Source organism: Buteo buteo, chromosome 6 (assembly GCF_964188355.1).
Source record: "Buteo buteo chromosome 6, bButBut1.hap1.1, whole genome shotgun sequence".
NCBI classification, from domain to species: domain Eukaryota; kingdom Metazoa; phylum Chordata; class Aves; order Accipitriformes; family Accipitridae; genus Buteo; species Buteo buteo.
In genome coordinates, this window is record NC_134176.1 from 8,161,774 (window position 1) to 8,185,583 (window position 23,810).

The 23,810-nt window shown below is 44.8% G+C and overlaps 1 protein-coding gene across 1 annotated transcript in view; it reads right to left on the reverse strand.

Annotated features, from left to right (window-relative positions):
• Positions 1–1,196: 1,196 nt before the first annotated feature.
• KCNH5 (potassium voltage-gated channel subfamily H member 5) overlaps positions 1,197–23,810 on the reverse strand; it is a 159,749-nt gene continuing 137,135 nt past the window's right edge. The window contains exon 11 of the mRNA XM_075031045.1: positions 1,197–2,332. Coding sequence (XP_074887146.1) covers positions 1,385–2,332 — 948 coding nt within the window. The 3' untranslated portion in view covers positions 1,197–1,384. The remainder of the gene's footprint in view (positions 2,333–23,810) is intronic.

Genomic DNA, 23,810 nt, shown 5'->3' on the forward strand with positions numbered 1-23,810 from the left:
GATGGGAGCCAACTAAGAGGAGGGTCAGAGCATCTGACACAGACCTAAGGGACTTCGTACGCGTGACGACCGGCTGTGCGGGCGCTGCAAGCCTGCTCTTGAAGCGTGCCTCCCCTCCGTGCACTGAAACCTTCCACGAGGCCAAGGCAAGAGCAAGCGGGCAGCACCCTAGGGAGGACTTCATCTCCCCAGCACACCCACCACTCTCCCAGCCAAACTTTGTCATCCAGGTACCTTGGACTAAAGGGAATTTTGCCCTGACTGGTTATTTTCTCTCTTTCTCAAAGGCAGTTGCAGACTGATAAGCGTCCTCAGAAAAGAGAGTGGAGGGGGATTAACTGCAGCTTTTTAACTTCAGGCTTTCAAACCTGCTCACATGGCTCCCGAGGAGCTGAAATACGATTGTTCTCTCCCTTGCTCAGACCTCGTGCAAAGTCTTTCTGCCAGGGGCAATGGGGGGGACAGCGGGATAGCAACCTCAACCCTGCAAAAATGGGACATCCTAATGAAGATACTGACAGATCTGGACACCGTCGCTGAGTGCTGCAGAGAGAATCTACATAATGTTACTCTAACAGTTCAGTAAAAATGGCATCAGTAAAAGGAGGTTTTCAAGAAAGAAGTTACCCCCAAACACTCAGGGAGTGCAGCTGAGACAGTTTCTGTTAGTTTCATTTTGTTACATAAATCACCATTATTATTTCTTACTTATGATGTTAAAAGAGCAGGAGGATACTTGAAATAAAAGGCTGTGCATGCACAATACCCACACGAATAAATTCCAGTGATCCACCCCAGCACCAGACACGGTGCCCTTCCCTGGCCACTGAACTGAGCCCTCCCTTTAGGAGGAGTAGGGGAATTTATCACCAAATATACAGTATATTGTAATGGAATGATACCAGGAAACAATACTAATTGGAGTCTGCACGTGTCCTCTACGTCATGTTAATCTACTGCTTAACTCGGCAGAAAAGACAGTGAGGAAATAAAAGCTCAATTCACCCAGCCTGAGATCAAAACTGTCATGGCAATATTGGCAGGTTAGACCCTGATTCTTTAAATAGTACATTGCCTTTGTTAAACAAAAGTCATTCTTTTATTACATAATAGAGATTATAAATAAATGTAAAGTGTGCATGCAGTCAACTGCATATTATACAAGCAATATCTATGTTAATAATTGTTTTCTTTGGCAGGCCAGAATCCAGCTGGACATGCAATATTTACATATCAAAATCCTTGGTGTGTTCAAGTCATATTGGATGCAAGTGAAAATATATATGTATATATATTTACCGTATACACACACACATATATATGTATAAAGGTATATATACACCTCTGCATATATACTGTATACATATATACACATAGGTATATGCTAAAAGTGGATTTCATCTTTTTCTGATTCAGGTGATGCAGGCCTTGAAACACTAAAAATATCCTGACAGGGTATCTGGGGGGGCCGCTGGGGTGATAAATGAGACTTGGGGGAAGAGATCTGGGGTATGTTCTTTTCAGACAATATTTTTAAAATTTCTGCCACCTGTTTCTCAAGGGCAGCCATCCTACTGCTTAGCAGCTGGATATCTTCTTTGAGTTCGTGCTTGACTTCCTGCAGCGTGGTTTGTAAGGCCTGCTCAGGAATAGGGTAGAAAGGGTGCCGAGCATCAGCCTGAATGGGGCTGTGCTCCAGAGGGCTGCGAGTCTCACCGGCTTTATCCAAGCGAAGGTCACTTTTTGTTATTCCACTGTCACAAGAGTCTGTTTTCCTCAGTGGGTTTTTATTTACACCGTTCTCCGAGTCATTGCACTTGGGGTCGTCAGACAGCAACCCCATGGACTCAGCCTTCGTGACGTTGTTCCAGTCCTCCTTCTTCTCCTCGTGAGTCCCCATCGTGTTCTTCAGTCGAAGCCACCCTTTCCCGTTCCCGTTTTTCATCCGCATGGGACTGTTTACTTTGAGACATTTTTGGTCCCCGTTTCCATTTGGCTTGAGCTCCATCGCATCCCTGTTGTTCTGCTTCACGGCCTCACTGGTTTTCATGTAAGCCAGGGACGTCTGGATGGGGGTGATCTGAGACACGGTGACCACGCTGGTGCCTGTGATGGAGGCCCCGTTCTGCACGCTCCGGCTTTCCACCTGAAGCTGGTTCCTCTCCGGGTCGATGTGGGTCGAGCCTTGATTACGCATCTCCTTTTGCTGTTTGAATTTCTGGAAGAGTTTCCGCACAGGGTGGTCCACAGGGATGCTCAGCGTCACCTCGTTCTTCTGGCGCAGGCGCTCCTCTTCTTCCTTTTTGACATCGCTGATCTTCCGGAAGATGATCTATGGGGGAGAAATCCACAACAGAGTCAGCAGCCAAAGGACATCGCATATGGAGAACATTACTGGGAGATGGGGAAACAGTATCGAGGGAACAGCCATTTCTCCTTCCTTTCTATCTTAATTTCTTGTAGTGAATTTAAATGGAGCTGAGCACAACATAGTAACCTCAGATATAAGCCACTGCATAGATAGGGTATATATATATACACACACACACACACACACACACACTTTCTTAAAAGTGTAGATTAAAAATGGGTTTCACCTTTATTTTTGATGCAGAAGATGGAGCCTTGGAGAACTACAAATATCCCAACACCAAGAGAAGGAAAGAAACTGAATAAGAGAAGAAAAAAAGCAAGCAAGAACCCAAATACTGTGATACCTACCTACCCATTACACACGCTCAGACCTGTTCCATCACTATCTTTAGTACAGACCAAAAGGAAACAGTAATTCAGTGGAGATTACACAGCTCTAAGTTTAATTCAACGTACATACCCTTCCAGAGACTGGAAAATCCAAATGTGTTCAATACTTTCTAGCTTTGCTTATTGCTAGTTTTGTAGGATTGGCTGCAGGGTGCAATTAGGTTCTCCGTGTGCCACACTGTGTGGTTTCACACAGCAACACAAGCGTTTCCTGGAGAGTTTATATGTCTAATATGTGTGGGTGTACTGGGAGCACCATGGAGAAGCACCATAACAGGATTTGTGATTATAAAACCCAGCAATATCCACTGTTTCATGATGCCGTGCTATTTAATGCTGCAGTTATTTCACCCTGCAGCATCTCTCAGGCCCCTGAGAAAAAGGAATCTGAGCCTCAAGCTGTGGAAGAATCCACAGAGTAAAAACCTTTCTGTTGATTCTATGCATGTTACTCATATGAAATTTTTAAAATTTTTTTTTTAGGTTCAACCAGCTTTCTTGAATGCAGGACTGAGGCAGGATAAGGAAGCTCTGGTTCTCTGGATGATGATACTAAAATGAAAAGCAGCATGGGATTAAATGCAAATATGGACTGTGTAGGGATAGTGTTGGCAAGAAGAGTAAAAGAAAGCCCCTGCAATACACAAACAAAACTCTGTGGCAGTCAGATGTAAGTTTTGAAGTATCCATTTGAGTATCCATATTTCAATATCTATTTACTTTTTATAAAAAGGCTTCTCACGCCTGTCCGTATTTGCAAAGAAATAGTTGCTTTCAAGTTTCACATCTTCAGAAGTCAGCAGAAGAGTGCCATGATGGCTACAGCTCCTTCCCTGTATGAATCTGGGATGAGCTGGACTTCAAAGCTTCGTTAGAGAGCTTTCAAATGCAGTAAATATATCCTTGTGTGCTGCTGATAGATGCAGCTGCTTATAATAATTTGGAAAGTTAACATGTTTATTAGAAGCCCAGTTTAAAAAAAAAAACCAAAAACAAGAGAGAAACATGGAAGAGACTTTCATCTGGCTCTTCTGACCTAGATGCAGCGACACATGCACTCATTTGGAAGCTCTCCTTCATTAGCGCCTACCCTCATGGAGCAACTCCCTCTCTCTCAGAGAAGCCACTGGGGACAGCAAATACATGCAAGAGAAGTTGCCCTTGATTCAAAATTAAGTAATTGCATTTAATTGAAGCCACGCTCTCTAAATGAAGATTCGGAAGGTGGGTTGTGTTGTTTTGTTTGCGCCTTTCTTTCCCTGGAGGGCAGCGTGGCACCTCTGGCAGATGACGGCATGCTGCAAGCAACCGGCTGCCAGGATGTGTCCCCAGGCTGTGTCTTGGAGAAGATGGCTGGTTCCTCCACTGGTCTCCCTCTCCTGCTCTGCTGCTTTGCCCCGTGTTGCGCCAGGCCAGAGCGGCTGGGTCCCTGAAAACATCTGGAGTGGGGAAAACATCCTCTACCCAACGTTTCCCTGCTTTCTGGCCATGACCCTACTTCACAGCTTGGGCACCCCCCCTGTCCCCCTGCCAGCTTCTGCCTGGCGGGTGGTTGGAGGCAGCCGGGGATGCTGCAGGGCAGGCAGCTGCCTGCGGTCTGGCAGGGGCTCACAGCGCTCCCGCGTCCGGCGCAGCACTGAATGCACCGTTGGGAGAGGCACGAGGTAACGTGGACAACTTCTGTCCTGCCACCTGTTCATAAAGACCAGAACGACAACAACAAAGACCGCAGCACCAGTTTTTGATTTCTCTCCGAACGCTTGCACTTCACTGAAAACTACCCTCGGCTCCCTTTTTCCCCCAGTCTACTCTTGTTCTTTCATTTCTCCCTTTCTCCTCTCAGTTCAAAACTTCACCAGCCAGAGGTTATCTCCCTGCACAGAATATAATTACCTGTGACTTCTGCAGAAGGAAAGCCAAGACTTCACGAATTTGACATTCATAATCCTGAAGTGGGCCCTTCTGAAAGCCAGGAAATCACTATGGTGGGTTTTTTTGCCCCAGAACCACTTGGCCGTATGCCACTTGGATGAGCCGAGCCCAGTGGCACAGGGGTCTGAGCCCGAGGGCTGCCACGCCTCAGCACAGAGCCAACGCTTTGGGGAAAGCCGAACGCATCCCTGCTGCAGGGATGGGTGGCCAAAGTGATGAACGCCATCAGATTTGCAGTGCAAATCTGCTCCGGCCAAGTGAGACCAAGGACCCGGTTACCACTCCCAGTTGTGGGCTTTTTCCCCACTTTATGCCCATGCAGTGGAGAAGACACGCTCCCAAAGCCCTGCTGTCACCTCCACAGGAGGAGATGTTCCTTCAGCCTCTCGTAGGATGCAGGCAGGAGCCTGGAACAGCTCTTCAATAAATCCTTTCCTCTTTCTCTGCTTGGGACAGAAAGTGCTACACCCTGAAACGATTATGGGTAGCTACTTTGAAGAAGCCTGCTGCACTCTGAATTAGTACAGAAAATGCCCAGGGACTCAGAAATCCAGGGGTTAGCTGGGGGTCGAGAATACCTTGGTGGAGCAGTATTTCCAAGGGAGCAAAGGTGGGCTGATTCACAGCCCTGCACCCACCCTCCCCTCAGCTTTCTCATGAAACCTGGATGTGTTCACAGGTGTTTGTTATTTTCTTTTTCACTCTGAAATGCAAAACTGGGCAGACCGTCAAATCCCGGGTGACACTGTGAGATTACGGCACTTTGGAGACGAGGGTCTTGGTCCTCATTCACCCACTGAACTACTCTGTCACGTCGAGGAAACCATTTCACCCCTGTGTCACCCCATGCAGACTGTCCCCTCTTCAGGATGCCCACCCTCAACCAACAGAGTACTACTTCTAGCCCAGTAGGGATCAAGTCTTGGGCAGGACTACTTGATATCATTAGAATATGTACAAATACAAGAAAAGAAACATCCTTTTATACAGACAAAGAACTGGGGAAAAAATGAGATGTGAATTCTAGCAGTAATAGTTGTTTTTCATTACCAAATTTTTCCATATTAGGAATATTTTCATGTGGTTGGATTTAATCCACTTCTACAGTGGTTTAACCTAAGCCAGAATAGGATTAAATGTGTTTACATGGAGACTTAATTCTATTAATGTCTAATAACTATTACTGGCTATTTTTCTCTATAAATAAGAACAGAAAAACACCTCATGCAATCTGACGTTCCTCAGCAAATTGGAGAGGCTTATTTGAAATCTTAAATTGGATGAGCTATTTCAGTTGTCCCTGACCCTTTTCAGAGTGGTTACACATAGGCCTGTCCAAAGGTATGTCCCAGGAATAGACACAAACCCCAAAGGAATTTATCAGAAGAAACTGAATTAACTGTGTGTACAGCACATCTCAAGGAGTGAAAAGCCATACCCCTGTCTCACGGCAAGTGCTAAATTCATTAATGTGATGGAGATTCAGTGTAGAACTTCATTTCCTTTATGGATGGGATTGTGAAAGACTGCCCCGTGTGACACAAATCCTGTCTCACGAGACCACATTCCTGTTTTTCTTGCTTTTAATGTATTTATTTTGGGAAGGAGGGAGAATGGAGGTGACATTAATTACTGAGCTGACAAAGGTTAAGCAGAAGATAACTGATGGTCAGCCCTGGGAACTGAAGTATTTGGGTTATCTATAAGGAGAAAACAGGAACTTAAAATTCTTCATTTGGTCTTAACCCCAACCTCCTTTCCCTCCACTCCATACTGAGAGGTAACTTGTTATAACTGTGAACTCAGCCCATCACCACTTCCAAAGAGGGACCTGACCGAAAGTATTGGCAATGGGTACATTACTGCTGGAGCAGCTCCTGTGAGGTGCCAGCTTGTATAACCGAACCCAAATCCACATGCAGACGAGGGCAGCAGCAATGAGAGGTCAGGGAGCCAGCTCAAGGCTGACACACGTACAAGTTCTCCCATCTACTGCTGAATTAATCAGTAAAGCCGTGGCCTTTCCAGATGCTTTGAAATGCATTCCTTGTCTGCTGTCTTTTTTTGTACCGGTACTGCGAAAATCATCCCTCCACGACCTCGTTCCATTCACAAAGGTCCCTTAATAAGTGACTCCACGGAAGGTACATGAATGGATTAAATAACTGGTAAAAGTCTTGAAGAATTACAGTAAGTTCATAAAAGTAGCAAATATTTGACCAGTTATCATCCTGTCCCATTCCTAGAACATCCCATGCTGTTGTTAGTGGCACACAATATGTGCCTGCCCCTCACCACAGAAATTCACAGAAATGTATAACAGTATAGCAAAAGGGCACACAGTTGTCATGGTGATGACTATAGTGGGTGTGCATCCAGTCAGACAGAGGGAAAGCCACACAAAGCCATCAACGTAAAGATTTTCCCAGTGACTAATAAACTCTGGGGACCCAAGCTGTGGCATCCTACAAATGTGGCTGATGGGCAAGGGATGCTGGAGTCCTGCAGCAAGGGGAGACCCTGTCCTTGACTCAGCTCGTTGGGTGTTTCTGCAGCACCAAAAACTGGAACAGAAAGTAAACAGAACGTTTCAGTCCCCACAGCTACATACATCCATGTAGAGCAGAATGAGGAGCCCTGCCATGAGGCTGGACTAGGGCTGCAATCAGTAACCAACAGGTCACACTTATTAATGCACAGGCTAGGCTCATGTAGGTGGTGGTCACCTCTCAAAAATTTGTTCCAGAAGTAACTATCTTGTCTGTATTAATGTCTTGTAGAAGCCCCATCTCCCTCTCATCTGGTTACTCACAATCCAATGGATTTGTCCAGATCCCTGTATCTTTGTTCCCATTTAGTACAGTAACATCCTAGAAGGCACCTTAATTCAATATTGTGGCCCTGAAGACAACTACTCACTGTTCCCCTCCCCAGCAGCACTGAAAATGAGATCAGTTGAATGATCCAGGTTAATAAATTTGAAGAAATAAATAGGGCCCTTTTTAACCCGGACCACGCCAGTGACCCATCTGACAACACAGACCCACAGTTGTACTGGAAAACACTGCAGATGGAGCGAGTGGGATGAGTGGACGGAGCAAGTGGGAACTTTCCAAGCCGGCTGCGGGGATGGAGGCGGCGTGTTAGGGAAACGCACCCTCCCTTGGACCACACTGAAGAGACGGCAGCTTACAGCTGGCCGAGACCCACAGAACAGCTCCTTCACCAGCCTTCAGATCCCACCAGAGGGATTTGATCTGGTCCATGTCCTACGGGAATGTCTAATTCACATAAAAAGGGTCAGTGTCCTCACAAGGTGTGTTGGTCTTGGCACCCTTTTATATAGGTCCTTTTTCGGAAACAGGAGAGCTGTCTTCCATTGCCTCCTTGGCCTGGAAAGATCCAAGGCAAGTCCTTCACACAAGCTTAGCTGAAGCTGGCAAATGACTTTTAGTTTTTTATGATATAACCACTATAAGACAAATACTGCAATCACATATACCTCGTTTTCACAATGCTAAAAAAACCCCAACAAATACAACTGGAAAAAATAAGGAAAGCTTAATTCATGCCTAGCCTGCACAACATAAAACAAACTTTTGTAAAGATGTTTGCAAAAAATACTATTAATTTTCACATCTTGGACTGCATTGTAGAAAAGTGATTGCCATTTTTCTTATGCTAATGAGAGAGGCCAATTTCTGTCAGATCCAGGATTTAGACACAGGATACCCCAACCCATGCGGTGCTCAGACGAGTGTGCTATTTTCCTGCTTCTAAGACCAAACTACAAAATACACCCAATTTCCAGAGCATAAGACACTCAGAACAGAGTTCACCTACGAAGCCTGTGTCTGCATCTGAACTCATCCTCCAGGAGCGCTGCACAGTCGAGGGAGAGAAAAAAGGCACTTGGAGGGTGTGACTCATTTCACCTGCAGCTAGATGTTAAAACAGGTCAGACAAGATGTACCCTGAAATGCCTGTTTGCCTCCTGAGTTTATAAAGGGAGCTTTCCTGCATGTCCCTTGGATGCAGACATCCTCCACGTGATGGTGGGTAAGAAGTATCCAAACCCCTGCCTCTAGCAGTGCAAATGTCAGGGTTTGGTGCAGACTGTGTAAAAAGCCTTCCCGTAAAGCTTTTCTCTGTGTGGTGTGTGTGTGTGTGTATTATACCCTTCCTCTGACGCTATTTTTGTTCCCCACAGCATGCTGGGGTATTGCCAGTTCCCGGCTGAGATGCGTTCTCCACCCAGCCTCAGAGACCAGCCAGTCCTTCCAGATAAACACTATTATTTTAAAAGCTGCAGAGGGAGGACGAGCGACAACTGCACAGAAGACCATGCCAGATTGGCGGGTCCAAGTGAGAGCTTGTGAAAAAATAGACTTTTTGTTTGCATGGAGCAATGGTAACAAACTACTAATAGGGAAGGTGAAGGCCCCCTGTTCTTACCTTGCTCTCTGGGAAAACCCTCCAGCAGTTGGCGGAGAACCGGTCCGGTCTTCCCACAGCTCCTAGGAAATTGGAGCCCACCCGGGATGGCTGTGGCTGCTCTGGTACAACCACCCTTTTGCATTGCAAATCTCATCCCAACTCCCAGGTGTTGCAGGACTGATCCTGCTCAGATCTCTCCCAGCATCAGCACTGTGTGCTGCTAAGGGCTGTCATCACCAGCAAACCCTTCCCAGGCCATTGCTTTGATGTACTCACGTGAGTCTAGGATGCTTCATCCCTCAATCCTTGAGGACTAACCCTCTCTAGCTGCATTCTGTTGTCAAAACAGGACATATCTGGGACCCTTTTTTTTTTTATATTCTGAAGACTAGGCCAGCCAAGCCCAATTTCTCATGTGTAACCTTTGGTAAACAGGCTTGCTCCAAAACTGAAGTGTTTTTTAAACCTAGGCAGGTCACAGAGAACATGTTTCGCTATTACTACTTGTATGTTAAAAAGATTTAAATCTTATTTTTTCAGATATTAATTTTTCTTTTTAAATTAACTTTAAGATGTTAACAACTCTTCCTTTTAATTTACATGCATTAAAATGCACTTAAATTTAAAAAGTTAAACTATTGAAAGAATGGACAGAAATGAATGAATAGGAAATTACCTCACACAAGCCCTTCTGTTTGCCATTAGGCAGAAACTGGAGCCCTGGGGCCTGGGCTAGCAGAGCTGTGAAATGCAGTTCAGTCTGATAGAAGAGCCACGGGCCATCTGTATTCGTCCTTCATCTGAAAGTCCAGCCTGTGAGCCTCACAGCAAGCCAGAGAAACCTCAACAGCCGGCGTTAATGCAAACCTTCCTTTGGGATGGATGTAAGAAGCTGCTGCCATGCACGGTGGAGGGACTCACTGTGGCTGGACTGGTTCCCTGCCTTGAAAACCTGTTTCATTGCAGGTTTACTGCCCTTCCAAAAAAGAGAGGGCGATGGCAGCATCGCCCACAAGATGCAATTCCAGCTCTTAACCCCAAGGGAGAGTCTGGAGTAATGCCTCCTCCTAGGTCAGGGCATGGCAAGGAGGTAGGAGCAGACAGCTAGGATGGGAAGACCAAGCCAGCAAGACCAGCAAACATCAGCAAAGGGCCAGAAAGGAGCACTGGCTCCGACCCAGCTTCCATTAACAGCTTTTCGGTATGGCTCATGCATGAGAGCGGCCTCCGACCGCAGTGTCCTGCACTGGCAGGAGTCTCTGCAACCGAGAAGCATGGTCAGAAACCCTCTACTGAATATGACAGTGACAAGAAACCTGGCAGAAACGGAAGGGAACTGAAGCCACAGAAAGCGAGAGCCAACAGAGACTGAAGCCAGGGTGCCTCTTTCCAAATGCAAACTGCATTTAGGCTGCTTCACCTAATTTACTCCTGTAAATCTCCATGTCCTCTTAGTTCACTTTATTAATCTGCACTCTGAGGATGCAGAATAGATGGCCTGAAATGATGGCTTTATTGTTCTTCTGCTCTGTACACTCCTCAGATAGCTTTACTTTGATGTGAAATTCAACCTCAAAAACAAATTGCTCTAACAACTGTTTTAATTGCTCTCCAGTAAATTCTCCTTAATCCTCCTGTCCCAGGAACTGTTTTGTGTTAAACCATTGCTCCATCTGCGTGTGGGAGAGGAATCGCTGTCCTTGGCTGTGCAGTGAAAATGACTGACTGCTGAGCAATTAGTTAATCTCCGGGATAGGAATGTTTCACTAAACAGTCTTTCATGCTGGATTTTGGAAGAAAAGAAGATTTTTGTAGGTTAGTCTGTTGGCTGCTTGAAAGAAACAGTAAATAATAGCCTTTCCGCAAATTTCCATTGATCCTGACTTCACAGACACGGTAGTATGCAGAAGCAAAAGCTTGCTAGCAAGCACATTTTAATTTTTCTTTGGAGAAACTGTATTCGTGTAGTTTCCTCCAAAGCCATTATAGAATTGACTTGTAAGAGATGTGAAGATTTCCAACCCAAGTAACAGTGACGTCACTTCAAGGAAAGAAGAATTATTTCCATGATGTTGAAAAAGCCCTTTTAAGGGAAATTTAATGGCGTTTTATGTGCAAGAAAGGGGTTAATCTTTTCATCATGACTTAATAAAGATCTGTGTCCCCCAAGTTGCTCATCTAAAGAAAAAGCAGAGCACATAGGGAGGGAGACACCCTTCAAAAGAATCCAACAACAGCCAATAACTGATTTCCCAGAGCCCAGAACTTCCATCACCTTGTAACTGCTTGCTCTGTGTTTTAGAAATTGGTTACTGTAGGTCAGATTTTAATCTGGTTCCATTTTGTGTTTGCAATCAATTCACACGGCACCCAACTACTCTTGCAGAGAGACATCTGTGCATGCTGGCAGTCAATTAGGCTGATCTGCATTTGCGAACAAGCATGCATATTAAGAAGAGAGCGGTTGAGAGTTTGCCCCATCTAATTCATACTTGGTATGGATCTGAAGTCATCCTGTTTTACTTTAAAACATGTCTGGATTGAAGAAGAAAGAGAAAAGAAGCAGGCAGAGATCCAAGTCACATTTGTCACATCCCAAGAGCACCATGGCCCAACACAAACAGCACCAGGCTGGGATTCAGGAGGATGGATCGCTCTGCTGGCCTGACCTTCGGTCAAGTGGGAGGTCTTGTGCAAATCACACTGTCTCTTCATGTCCCCATCTCTCCCAGTGTAAGAGAGGATAATAACACTGCCCTCATTTCTCCAATTAATTGGAAATCCCTCTATCATTGTTAACTATTTATAACCGAGAGACTAGGATCCATGGCTGATAGCAGAGACAGAGGTCACCGTTTTGGCCTGTTGCCAAAACTGAGACAGTTCATTAAAAACACAGCCATAAAAAAATTACACATAAGTGTTCTCAGGATTTCAACTCAAGATTAAGGGCCCAAGGCACTGCTGCACTGAGGCGTCTAGGGCAGCGCACAAGGGATGTACAATGCCACATGAAGTTCTTTCCTGATGCCCTGGTAATCAGTCAAACCTTGATTAAGGGTAGCATTGACACCTACTTTGCAAGGAAGGATCAGTCAAATCGCTCAGCTTGAGTGATGGGCATTGATTCTTCAAATGGTGTGATTACATGTTTAACTAAGCATGTGCTGAGCTAAGGAGTCAGATTTCCAAAAGAAATGCCAAAGCTTTATACTCTGTTTGCACAATTACACACATTCACACCAACCACAAAAGCATCTTTTGCATTTTTTAGCAGCTCAGTCTCTTGAATCAGGAGCTCTTCCATTCTTCCAGTCGCCCAGACCTGTGCACCTCCTCCCCATACATTCGGCACTTAGAGAGCTCTCCTCTTTGTACCCCAGGGAAAAACAACCGCGGATTTTCTGTTGCTGCAGGCTTAGCTGTTATATCTGATGCCTGCTGGGCTCTCTGCTTCTGCTTGGAAAGGGATGCTGGAGAAGGGCACCGTGGACCTTCGGCAGCAGGGAGCTTTGTTGTGGTTTTTAAACAAGACTCTGGAATTGAAACTGGTCACTTCTTTTGCTGCTTTTTGCCCTCGCTGTTTTCTCTTTTCTTTGCTTTAACCAAATAGCAGATGCCTTAGCATGTTGCAGAACAGCCAGATTCAGACCCATTTCTCCAACACTATCAAGGACCGCAAAGCACACCTTCCACACGCAAAATTATTTAAAACAATAAACTAGAAAGGCTACTTCATTTATGAATTTATGGTATTTTTCAACCAGTGTCTATTGCTGGTTGGCCTAGTTTAGAGTCAGTCCATCGCAGAGAGGAGTATTTTTTTGATCTGTGCAGCCTCAGAAGAGAGACTGAACTGTGACCATGATCCAAAGAGACACAGTCCCTCCTCACAGTCCCTCCTATGGGGCTCCTGTCACAACCTGGGATAATGAAACCCAGCCTTAGCCTCCTAATTCCTTTTCAGGACCCTAAATCCTACACTGAACTCAATACAAAGACTAAATTGGACTGGGAGCTGAAATACTTTGTTGAATCAGGGCCTAATTTGTTTTCTGTACACAACACAGAGATGGTTAAACATGGGGAAATTGAGCAGAGAGCAATTTTGGGTTAACTGTTGCGGTGTAACTATTACTGAGTAGTGTCTCATGGGGACCCTTGTTCCCTCTCACTGGTTAGGTTTATCCACTTTGGGATTTAAACTCACGCCTGCCTTCACTCCATAACAACTCTTCCATGAAAACAAGGCGAGCCTGGGTTGGTCATTCAGTGGGTGAGCAAACTAAATGGTTCCTCCTGCTCCCTGCCTCCTTCTACCAATGTCTCCTTCTTGCAGATGTGCTCCTGATGGAGAGTATCACGTACTCATGTCTCCTTCCCCCTTCCATTCCTCTTCCCCTTCTCTTCCTTACTGAAGCAGTTATTAGAGGGAGCAAGGGGCAGGGGAGATATTTCTCCTATTTCTTTACCTGGCACTAAGGCAGAGAGAAGAGCCGATTTCTAACGCTCTTGCTGGACTTTCTTTCCTTCCATCTTGCAGATGTTTTTTGCTCTGTGTACCACAGAGCTCCTGCAAGAAGGGAAGCTGGGGTAGTTATAGAGACTGTAGTGGATTTCCAACCCCTGGGAAAGAGAAGCCCTGCAGAAGGCTAAAAATCCAAGCTCGATAGACCCCAAATCTTTCCCTGGCTGTGGAGAATCTCAGCAAAGACAGCCTCCACCCACCACAACAAAACCATCCCATGACTTTTAGAACTCCACACTGATGTAAACAGCCAGTGACACATAGCACCAAGTGGGGCACCAAGACCGTGTTGCCACCACCAGTCCTGCCAGCACATCACCATTAGGTACCCTAGAGTTGAGGGGAGCTTCCCATTGCCTCCTAGCTCAGCTGCGGGGTGGTACGCTCACTGCGAGACAGTGCCCCTTCAATGGGACAGCTTCCAACTAGATCGGGCAGGCTCGGTCCTTGCAAACTTGTATCGGCCATTGGATCAATATCTGCTATTGGCACTGGCCTAATGAAATGTCAGTAAGCGGCAGTGTCAATTGATTCAGGCTTTTCTGCGGTGCAGATGAGTTACGGTCTGTGCATTTTATTACAGATGATTAAAAAAAAGAAACTCCTCAAAGAAAGCAGCTTTTGCTTTGCCCACTTCTAAAAGTCATATGCTTCTGAGCATAAATAGGGAAAGATAGTTCAAAGCCTTCAGATGACAGTGGGGTGGTTTGAGCTTGGGGCAGACTGCAGAAATGGTGTTCTCTGGGATGGGGAAAAGTGTCAAAAGACATCATGCCGCTCTTCAGCCTGATTTAACTTGCAACAGAAAATCAATCATCAATAACAATATGCAGTACTAATCTACCACGCTTCTTTCCCTGTGTTGGAAAAAAGTAGGATTCATGTTGCTGCCTCTTTTGCCAGATGCCAAAACCAGGGCACAGAGAGGTCATATATCACTTGCCCAGGGTCACTGAGCTGCTTAGCAGAGGAGTGAAGGGGACGGAACCAAGGTTTCCAGCCCAGAAGGAAAAACCATACCACAAAAAGATTAAACAGATAATTATAAAGTAAAATAAAATTATTAATATAATAATGCACGTTCTTTTCACTACTGTCCAGTCTGGGAAATATAGTTCTGGATTTGAAATAGTTGGAAGGGCTCAACTGTAATTGCAGTTAATTGCTGAAATTGAATCCAGTCCAGGACAACTTTACTGCTGTTCAGGTTTGTGTTGGAAGAGGGGTGGGGAGGTGGGCAGCACTATCTCTGTTTATTTAGTGAAAAATTTCAGAAGGTCTTGCTTTTATTCCAATAAAAAATGTCAAAATCTTCACATTTGGCTTCTGGCCAGCCCTATGTGTGACAGACCCAGTATTCCTGCATATCCCTAGCACAAAGCCACACAGAACATGGACCCAGAGGATTTGCAGAATTCATGTTTTGTTCTCTGCATTTTTGCCTCTTATGGGTTTCTGCCTGAAGACCAAATGGTCTCAATAAATGCCTAAGAGAGATTCTCCATTTACAAAGTAATACATCAGCAAAAGAATTGCAAATTGTTCCCAAAATGAACTATTCTCTCCTCTCTACTTTAAGTGGAAATTTAAATTAATTGGAATCATTATGGGTTTTTTTTTCCTTAAATATTACTGTACCAGACTATAAAGTGCCTGAAATTTAATCAGAAGTCTTCAGACCTGAAAAAGTGTTTTGCAACTGAAAGCTTGTTGATTTTTTTCCAGCTATATCCACTGGTCTAACAAAAGATAACACTCCTTGCTATCAGCCTTGCTTCTGACATTGAGGACATTCTACCTGGCTTTCAGAAACTTTGGTTTTATACAGAATGTGCTCTGTTTGTTCACTTCATCATTTTCAAGGTTTTGTTAATTTATTGAAAAGCTTTTATAACAGGAGCTTCAATTAAAACAATGCACTTCCAGTGCCACGCGATGTAGAACACCATCAGTTTTGTTTGGAAGTGATGAGTCAGAAATGAAGAAATAATTTTAAAGGGCAGAACATACGAACAACAGACCCAAACAAAAGGGACAATGGGCAACCTCTGTACCTTGAAGAGCCAAGGCAGAAAAACTTTGTTGTATCTTTCCATATTACAGCACAGAGAGGTAAAACATGCTGCTCTGTCACTGTCAGACATTCCTCACCTGAACCAGGTTTAATAATGCAGACTAGTTTGGTGGGGAGTGCCACTGACTCCAGACTCAAGCTAATTCAAAACATGGTAGTATTCCTGAGTGGAGCAGATTTAGGCGAGTGGCTGGGCAATCATTTGCTTGTTTCCTATTTGCTTCTAGATCCCAGTGAAGGACCTGATCTTTTAAATGCTCATGGGGCTGAAAATGAGGGCATGGCTACGCCACACCACAGCGAAGGGCACAAGGACCCCTATTGCAACATAGTAGTGTTCCCCCACAGAAAGGCGGCATTAATTAGGCTCAGTTCAGAACTGCTTTAATCTGGCTCTGCTGCTTTCAAGCCCAAAGCTCACACTGCACCATGGTTCCGCTTTCAGCTAGCCAGCCATGCAAAAATTACCTCGGAGTTACTTCTTCTCCTTCTTGACACATAAATACAGTCTATTGTCATATCAGAGAAGACCGAACCTGCCTGGACCAAATTCAGGGAAGTGCTGCCAGTGCTCACTCTCTTTCTACAGATCTTTTGGATGAAACCCAAGCTCAAATGACCGCTGGACGTATCTCTGTGCCTACCTTCCCCATCGGATGCCCCGCGAACGAAGCCACAGGGATGCTGCAAGGGAGAATGAACTGGGGCAATTCAGCAACTCATATCTCTGCTCCTCAGCTCAGAGACACCAGCACAAAATCCACTGGCATCGTGACCTGGCAATTCTTTTAAATTGAAATCAAGACTCGGGAAAGATGAACATCTCTGGCAGATCATTCACTGACTGAAAGACAGGGACAGCCGACTGCGTAATAGATGTGAAATAACTCAAGTTAAGCCATTGGGAAATCCCAATTTAACAGGAAAAAAGACCAAAAGGTTATTTAAACTTTTAATATCTACTTCATTTAACTATAGAAAGCTCTATGCAATAACCTTAACAAGTATCCCTGGGATTCTTCAAGTGAAACGTCTCACCCAGCAAGAGCTAAAATTTCCCCAGTTGGCAGCATGTGAGTAAGGAGTGCTGGCTGTTGAAACATACTGTAATTGCCTTTAATACAATCACAGCCAGTGCTTCATTGGGGAGGAACCCCTTAAGGAGAAAAAAAGACCCAAGACATAAGCATACAAACATTGAAGAGCATCCAGACAAGAAGAAATATACTCTGAAGAGGATGTGCTACTTTCACCCAAGCATCTCTCTTTAGCCAAAAGTGGTTGGTATAGAGCTGTCACTGAGGGTACTTTAGCTCAAAAGATTGAAGGAATTAGAGTTTTTCAGATGCATCTGTAATTGTCAACAGAGCAGGGGCCTTCTGTTTATGGCATAATCAAATGGAAAATCTTTAGAGAGCAAAGACCCCCTTTCAATGATGTTGTTAATATTTTCTTGTACCTGAATCTGCACCAGTGAAGAACTTTCTGGGGCAGAAAGTCAAGGAAAATCACCCACAGCCAAAAGAGCCTGGACGAGAGTTATCCACCAACTAGCGAGCTTCCTACAACAGCATGGAAATACTGCATCAGCCACATGAAACTTCACCACAAAGACAGCGTGCTGTTCCCTGAAGGTTACTTGTGCAGAAATGAAGTTGCTAATGATAGTCGTATCAGAGCCTCTTGCAGGCAAAACCAGTGGGTTGCCTCTGTGACAAACACCCAGGGAGGATGAAGTGCTCCTCCTGTCCCCAAAGGGACCATTAGATGTTTTTTCTAACCTCAGAAGATGTGACTGAGGAACTTGGCAAATGGTGACTCTGCAGAGCTTTGTGTTTCTTTCTGAAGGGTATCGGCAAGAGGAAGAGACAGCACAAAAGAGTTAACTAGTGGGGTTATGGGGATGGGATAAACAGATGGTGTGGTGAAGAGCCATTTCCTTCCCATTTACATGCTGACTGCATTAAATCAATCTCTGGGCTTTCATGGCAATAAGCTAAGGCTCTGCTGGGGAGGATTTTAATGATCTGGCTATATCCTAGTTGTGGGTATCATTGTATTGTGTCCCAGCATTTAGTCTATTCTTGGGGAAAAGGTCCTTCAGTTTTTTTCATGTGATTCTTGGTTGATCTTCCCTAATACCTGCATCACAGCCATCACCTCTTTTCTAGATGTGGATCTCTGTAAAGCTCATCAGCACTGTTTTATGTTCCTATCCATGTATTTAGGCACTGACACAGGATGCTCCTTAGGGGCTGAGCCTGCTGTTTTTGCAGCCTTAGCTTATCTCATTGCTCCAGACCCAAACAAATTAGTTTGTAATCCTCAGTATTGTGTACTTTCGCAAATCTGGCTTTAAAAGTGGTCAGAAATGACCTCCTCATGTAAAATTGGAGTCAGTCCAGTTGATTTGTCCCCTCTTCCTCTCTGGGGCCAGTAAGAAAATCCTATACCTGCACAAATAACAAGTCTTTGCAATCAATAACATTGATGATTCTGTATTTCCCCTTTTGTGACTATGCTGCACCCTGTTTACACACTGTTCGTATGCTTTCCACCACTCTCTGTGCACACACAATTAACAAAACACCAGCTGATACAGGATAAACGCTGCTGCAAGGATGCAGAGAGACACCAGACAGAAGTACAGATTTCTACCTCTGGCTCTGTTACTTTTCATCTCAGATGCTGTGTTTGCTTCCCACAGGTCCTTTTGACCTCTGAGACTTTGACTAAAGCATCCTCTCTCTTTTTGTCTGGTTTGATTTTTTTTTCTGGTATCTGAAGAATCTGGCTAACCCTAAGCCTCCCACATGAGACAGCAGTTCTTCAGTCACCTTCTCCCAGTAAGGCTTTGTCCAGGCACTTCCAGGAGGCCGACTCTTTTCAGCGGGGTCCATCACCCACCTTAGATGCTAGAGGATGCCTACAGATGTGCAGCTGTGCCAGATGTTCCACCCATGGGGCAGGGCTGATCCGTGGAGCAAGAGCATCTGCCCACAAGAAGGCTAGCAAGGCTAAAGAAGGCTGTTGGGGATTTTGCAAGGTCAATCTCTGTCCCAGCAGAGTCCTTATCTACCCTATTAGTAGCTGAGACGTTGGACTGAATTTGAGCACAACTGGTCTGGGAGGAAGCTCTTCACGGGACACGTTACTGATGGACCACAGGGCAAATAGTGCCGTGGTTCAAACTTTGCAGTAAATGCTTTAAGTTATGGCTGATGGTTCATGCAGATCAGTCAGGCATCTGTTTGGTACACTAATGCGTGGCTGTGTTGAGCTTGTAAATTATTATTCATGTACTTTTGTAGAACATCTTGAGGTTATTGGCTAAGTCCTTTAATAAATGGAAGCAGCGACAATTAATAACACATGAAAAACATGCATGATTCAGTTAATCCATTCATATTTCTACTGTAGCCTTCTTTGGCAGAAAAGTTAATACAGCCTGGGAGAAGGATGGGGGTCATTCATAACTGAGCTGCTCTGAACAACCAACAACTGCTCCATTTAAAAATGGATTTGCCTTAGACACATGATGGAGATGGAAATTCATTACAATGGCAGGCAGTCAAGGAAGGCAGAGTTGGTGAAAATAGTGAGGCTAGACACAGAAATTAAGTGCTGAGATGCCAGGATGTTCTGATAAGGTCAGAGACATGGAGAAGGAAAACTGGATGTCTGTGCACTGAGGGGCAAGTGATGGCCATGAATGAAAAAGCAAAGCTAATCTTAATAAAAATGCTACATTTCAGCTGACCGGTAGAAATATCCTGCTTAGAAATGGCCGTTCTTTGCTGCTGTCATCTACTGGTTGCTTAGGCCCCCATTTTCACATTTTCAAGGGAGTGCAAAGTGTTTTAGGCTTTCAGAAAAAGCCAAAGCCTGTTCCTGTGGTAACAGAAGTGCTGTCTGTAATAAAAAACAGAGGACAATGGACTGTTTCCTAAAGGCATTTGTACTCACGGAGCACGGAGAGGTACATCCCGCTGCGCTGGAGGTACAGTGACTGATGGAAATATTTAGATAGGAAGCACTATACAAAATCTTTTTGGCAGCTGAGACAAAGGAGTGCTAATAAAATAATCTAGAATTCACCTAAAAGTCTGAGGGGAGGTCCCGAAGTTCAAAAGATCACTGACAGTTTAATTAAGGGAGTTAAGAGAACGAGAGACTTTTATAACTGCTTAGGCTATGCTCCTTTTTTAACAGTAACTTACATCTGAAAACTATATTATATTTTTGTTATCTTTAGGAAGGGAAACGAATTAAGACTAAGGGCTGTAAAAACTGAGAAGTAAAAATATGAGGAAAAAACATGGATTAATAATGTATATTACTTCCTAAACCCATGGAAGATTTTTGCCTTTCAGCAAGTTGCTCAAAAGTGCAATAATATGGGACTCAGCTTATTTCAGGTGCTTCCCAGAATCCCCCTGTCCCTCCTGACAGCTATGCCCACCTCTGGCATATATGTAAATCATCTACTCTCAAAATTGCTCCTCCAGACTTCCTTTGCATGGGACCTAAACTGAGGCAGCTTGCTAATCACAGTAACTGGCTGACAATTAAAAAAGGCACAGTCAATCAGCCATCATTAAGCTGGAAGTGACAGGCTGGGTTTTATTTTTAACTAAAACTAGTGGGATTCATGCAAACTTCCCCACAAAGTTTCTCTTGCACTTTGTGTACAGTTTAATACTTTCCTACATGCACTGTTTCTTTGCTGTAGAAAGCAGCCCAAAAATAGCATTCAAAGTAAGGTAAATCTAGGATTTGCACGGCTGCAGTGATTACCACATGCTGAACCAGTACGTTTGGGTATTGCATCGGTGAATTGTGTGCTGCAGAACAATAGATGGATGGATTTATACTTCTACAGAAAAGAAAGACCTTACACAGGGAGTTTTATTTAGCATTTTACAGGCTCACAGTGTGTAACTGGTGAGGAGCCTTTTTGTGCAAGCCAAGGCAAAAACCTGTTTGGAGAGGGAGAGACAAGAATAAAATTAGTGCTCTCTCCAGCACAAAACAGCTGTGAAATTGTTACAGATCATTTCTAGATTGGTCAAAATTGATCCCATTTTGGGCAGAGCCAGAAAACTCCCACTGGGGTGAATGCTAAAGCTCTGCCTTCTCCTTTTGAAGCCTATGGGAATCCATTTATATGATCCCAATGAACAGGCAGAAGTTTTCTTTCCCCAGCCATGGCTTTTGGTGCATTGCGACTGGCATTCCCAGTCTTGCAGAAGTAAGGTTTGGGGAGTGAGAAGCCTGTTGTAGAAACTCATTTTTATACCTGCAAGTCACGCTGTGTTGTGTTACTGAAACGTCTGGTGTTCAGCTCCAGGAAGCAACAACAGAAGCAACCAGAACCCTTGGAATTAATCATCTCAGTTTTGTAACATTTCCCCCTCTTTTTGTGGTTATTGTGTTGGAAAAGTTGTAGATCGACATAGCAATTAGGCTCAGCAGCCCAGGCAAGAAGAAATCCATTGCTCTGGGCTAATTGTTTGGAGGGGTGTGAGATAACACAGCAGACCTCTTTCCCCACTTTCTGTGCAAACCCTACCTGGTAGGATGCTGGTGGCCTCAGCGTTAGGGGCAGTTCTACCTAACGGAGGTGGCCCACAAGCAGGGAACCACCTGCAGCAGTGGCAGCTGCTGGGCACACTGAGGGCATCACAAAATAAATTGGTTACTCTCAGCGGTAACACAAATGCATTTGTAATACTCCCATGGCTTATTAGGCACCAGAGGAGTCGCACAAAGCTATGGGGAGATGGGCTTTGTTAGGACACCTGCCCAAAAGAGAGCCTGCCGCAGAGCTGAGCCTGGCAAAGTAACAGCCCGCAAGAGAAGCTCAGGGACGGGGACGGTGATCCACGCGGGTCTGCTGCTGGCTGAGCTGCCGGTGCCCGTGGACATGACAATATCAAAACACGGCGGGGGCTGATGATAAAGACCTTCTTAACTGGCAATCAAAATTGAAATGGCAATGTTGCTTCCCATTGCACCATGCACATTCCCTCCCCTTCCCTAGCAGTTGGAAGAGATTAAAAGCGTCAATTTTAATCGATGAGGGGAGGTGAACACAAAATGTTTATTTTTTAATATTTACAAGATTAAATATAGTAAACCTTTGATTTACTTTTTATCATCATTCAAGTCCTGTGCAAGCAACACTGCCCTGAATCGATATTAACAGAGAGCCTGCAGAAGGCTTTCCGAGTCAACTAAGGAGAGTCTCTTAATTATGACAGCTTTCTAAATAAGAAAATGGTTTTAATTCATAAAAAGTAGAATAGCAAATCATCGTCAATCTGGCTTTTCACTCTAACATAGCCAGCTTACATTTTTGTTTTCCTACGGACGCTGCCCACCCCCGACATTTCCTGTTTAATGATCTTTCCACACTCAAATAAATCACTCTTTGCATTGCCTGCCTGAAGAAGAGATGCTCATACCTTTTGCTGGGGCAAATCAGCAGAGTGCCTTTTATAAAATCTGCTGAGTCCCTGCGTGCAGAAAGCAGTATATCAGCACACACGACTTTTTTCTGCAGCCATGCCATGCTGTTCAAAGATCTTGATTGAAAAGTATGCTAAATTGCCTTGCATTTCTCAACAAAAACCAGCAGTATGACAAACAAGATCAAATGTCCTTTTGATTTAGATTTAGACAGGGAAGCTACACATCCAGGAAAAAATAAGTCTATCTCTGTAATGTCAAAGGATTATCAGAACTGGGCTCAGTCCTACTTTTAACAGAGTGCTTTGCCGTTCGCTCCTACAGAAGCATGGTCAGGACATCTAAGGAAGGTATTTAATTTAGAGATTATATTCAGAATAGAATAGGGGCCTGCTGGTACCCTTGTGGGATTAGTGTGACTCTGAAACACTATTAAAGATGATAGCGCGTTGGCTAATCTCTGCATCTGCCTGCAGTCCAAAGGTGAAATGTAGTAATCCAGACTGTGCCATGAATCTATACTACCCCAAGCCTCCCAAAGACCCTGTGGGATATACAATGCCCTGTTTTTCAGGTAAGTATTTAAACTCTCACTAAGACATCCAAGTCCTTGAGGTGGAGAGGAGAGGAGAGGAGAGGAGAGGAGAGGAGAGGAGAGGAGAGGAGAGGAGAGGAGAGGAGAGGAGAGGAGAGGAGAGGAGAGGAGAGGAGAGGAGAGGAGAGGAGAGGAGAGGAGAGGAGAGGAGAGGAGAGGAGAGGAGAGGAGAGGAGAGGAGAGGAGAGGAGAGGAGAGGAGAGAATATTTTGGTTGGAAGGGACCTACAGTGACCATCTAGTCCAACCGCCTGACCTATTCAGGGCTGATCCAAGTTAAACCATGTTGTTAAGGGTGTTGTCCAAATGCCTCTTAAACATTGACAGGCTTGGGGCATCGACCAGCTTCTAGGAAGCCTGTTCCAGTGTTTGACCACCCTCTTGGTAAAGAAATGCTTCCTAATGTCCAGTCTAAACCTCCTTGGCACAGCTTTAGGGGTTCAGAGGCACAATTGCTCTCATACCCCCGATTTCCCACAGTCTGCGTGACCTGAAGTGTGCCCAGAAGAGACCACTGTAAAGGAGATGATGAAGTGGCAAAAAGGAGAGGGAAGGGAGTGAGGCACACAGAAAAGAGTCAGACTCACAGCTACCAAAAAAAAAGTGAGAAAGCAAACCCACGAACAGCTTTTACAGCAATCGCTCTGCTCAGACAGCTGTCCCATGCCGTCTGGCAGAGAGGCACAGAGGGGTGAAGTTAATGCTGCCGCAGCTTTCTCTTTGAATTTTTATGCTGCTCTTCTACCTAGCAAAGTCATGCACGGTCCTCCAAGGACTAACTTCCTTGCTTTGACTGCTTTAAACTCAAATCCCCATGTCCCTGAAGAGAAGCAAAGACACAAGGAATGGCTCAGGGGAGCAGGAGATGGAAGAGCTGCAGAAAAACCTCTACCCTCAGATCTGTAATCCTCACTCACAAGGAATTGCATGGGTCTCTCCATGGCAGAAGGTGTAGCATGGACTGTGCAGGGCTGTCTGTAACCACACAGATACAAATACACAAGGAATTAC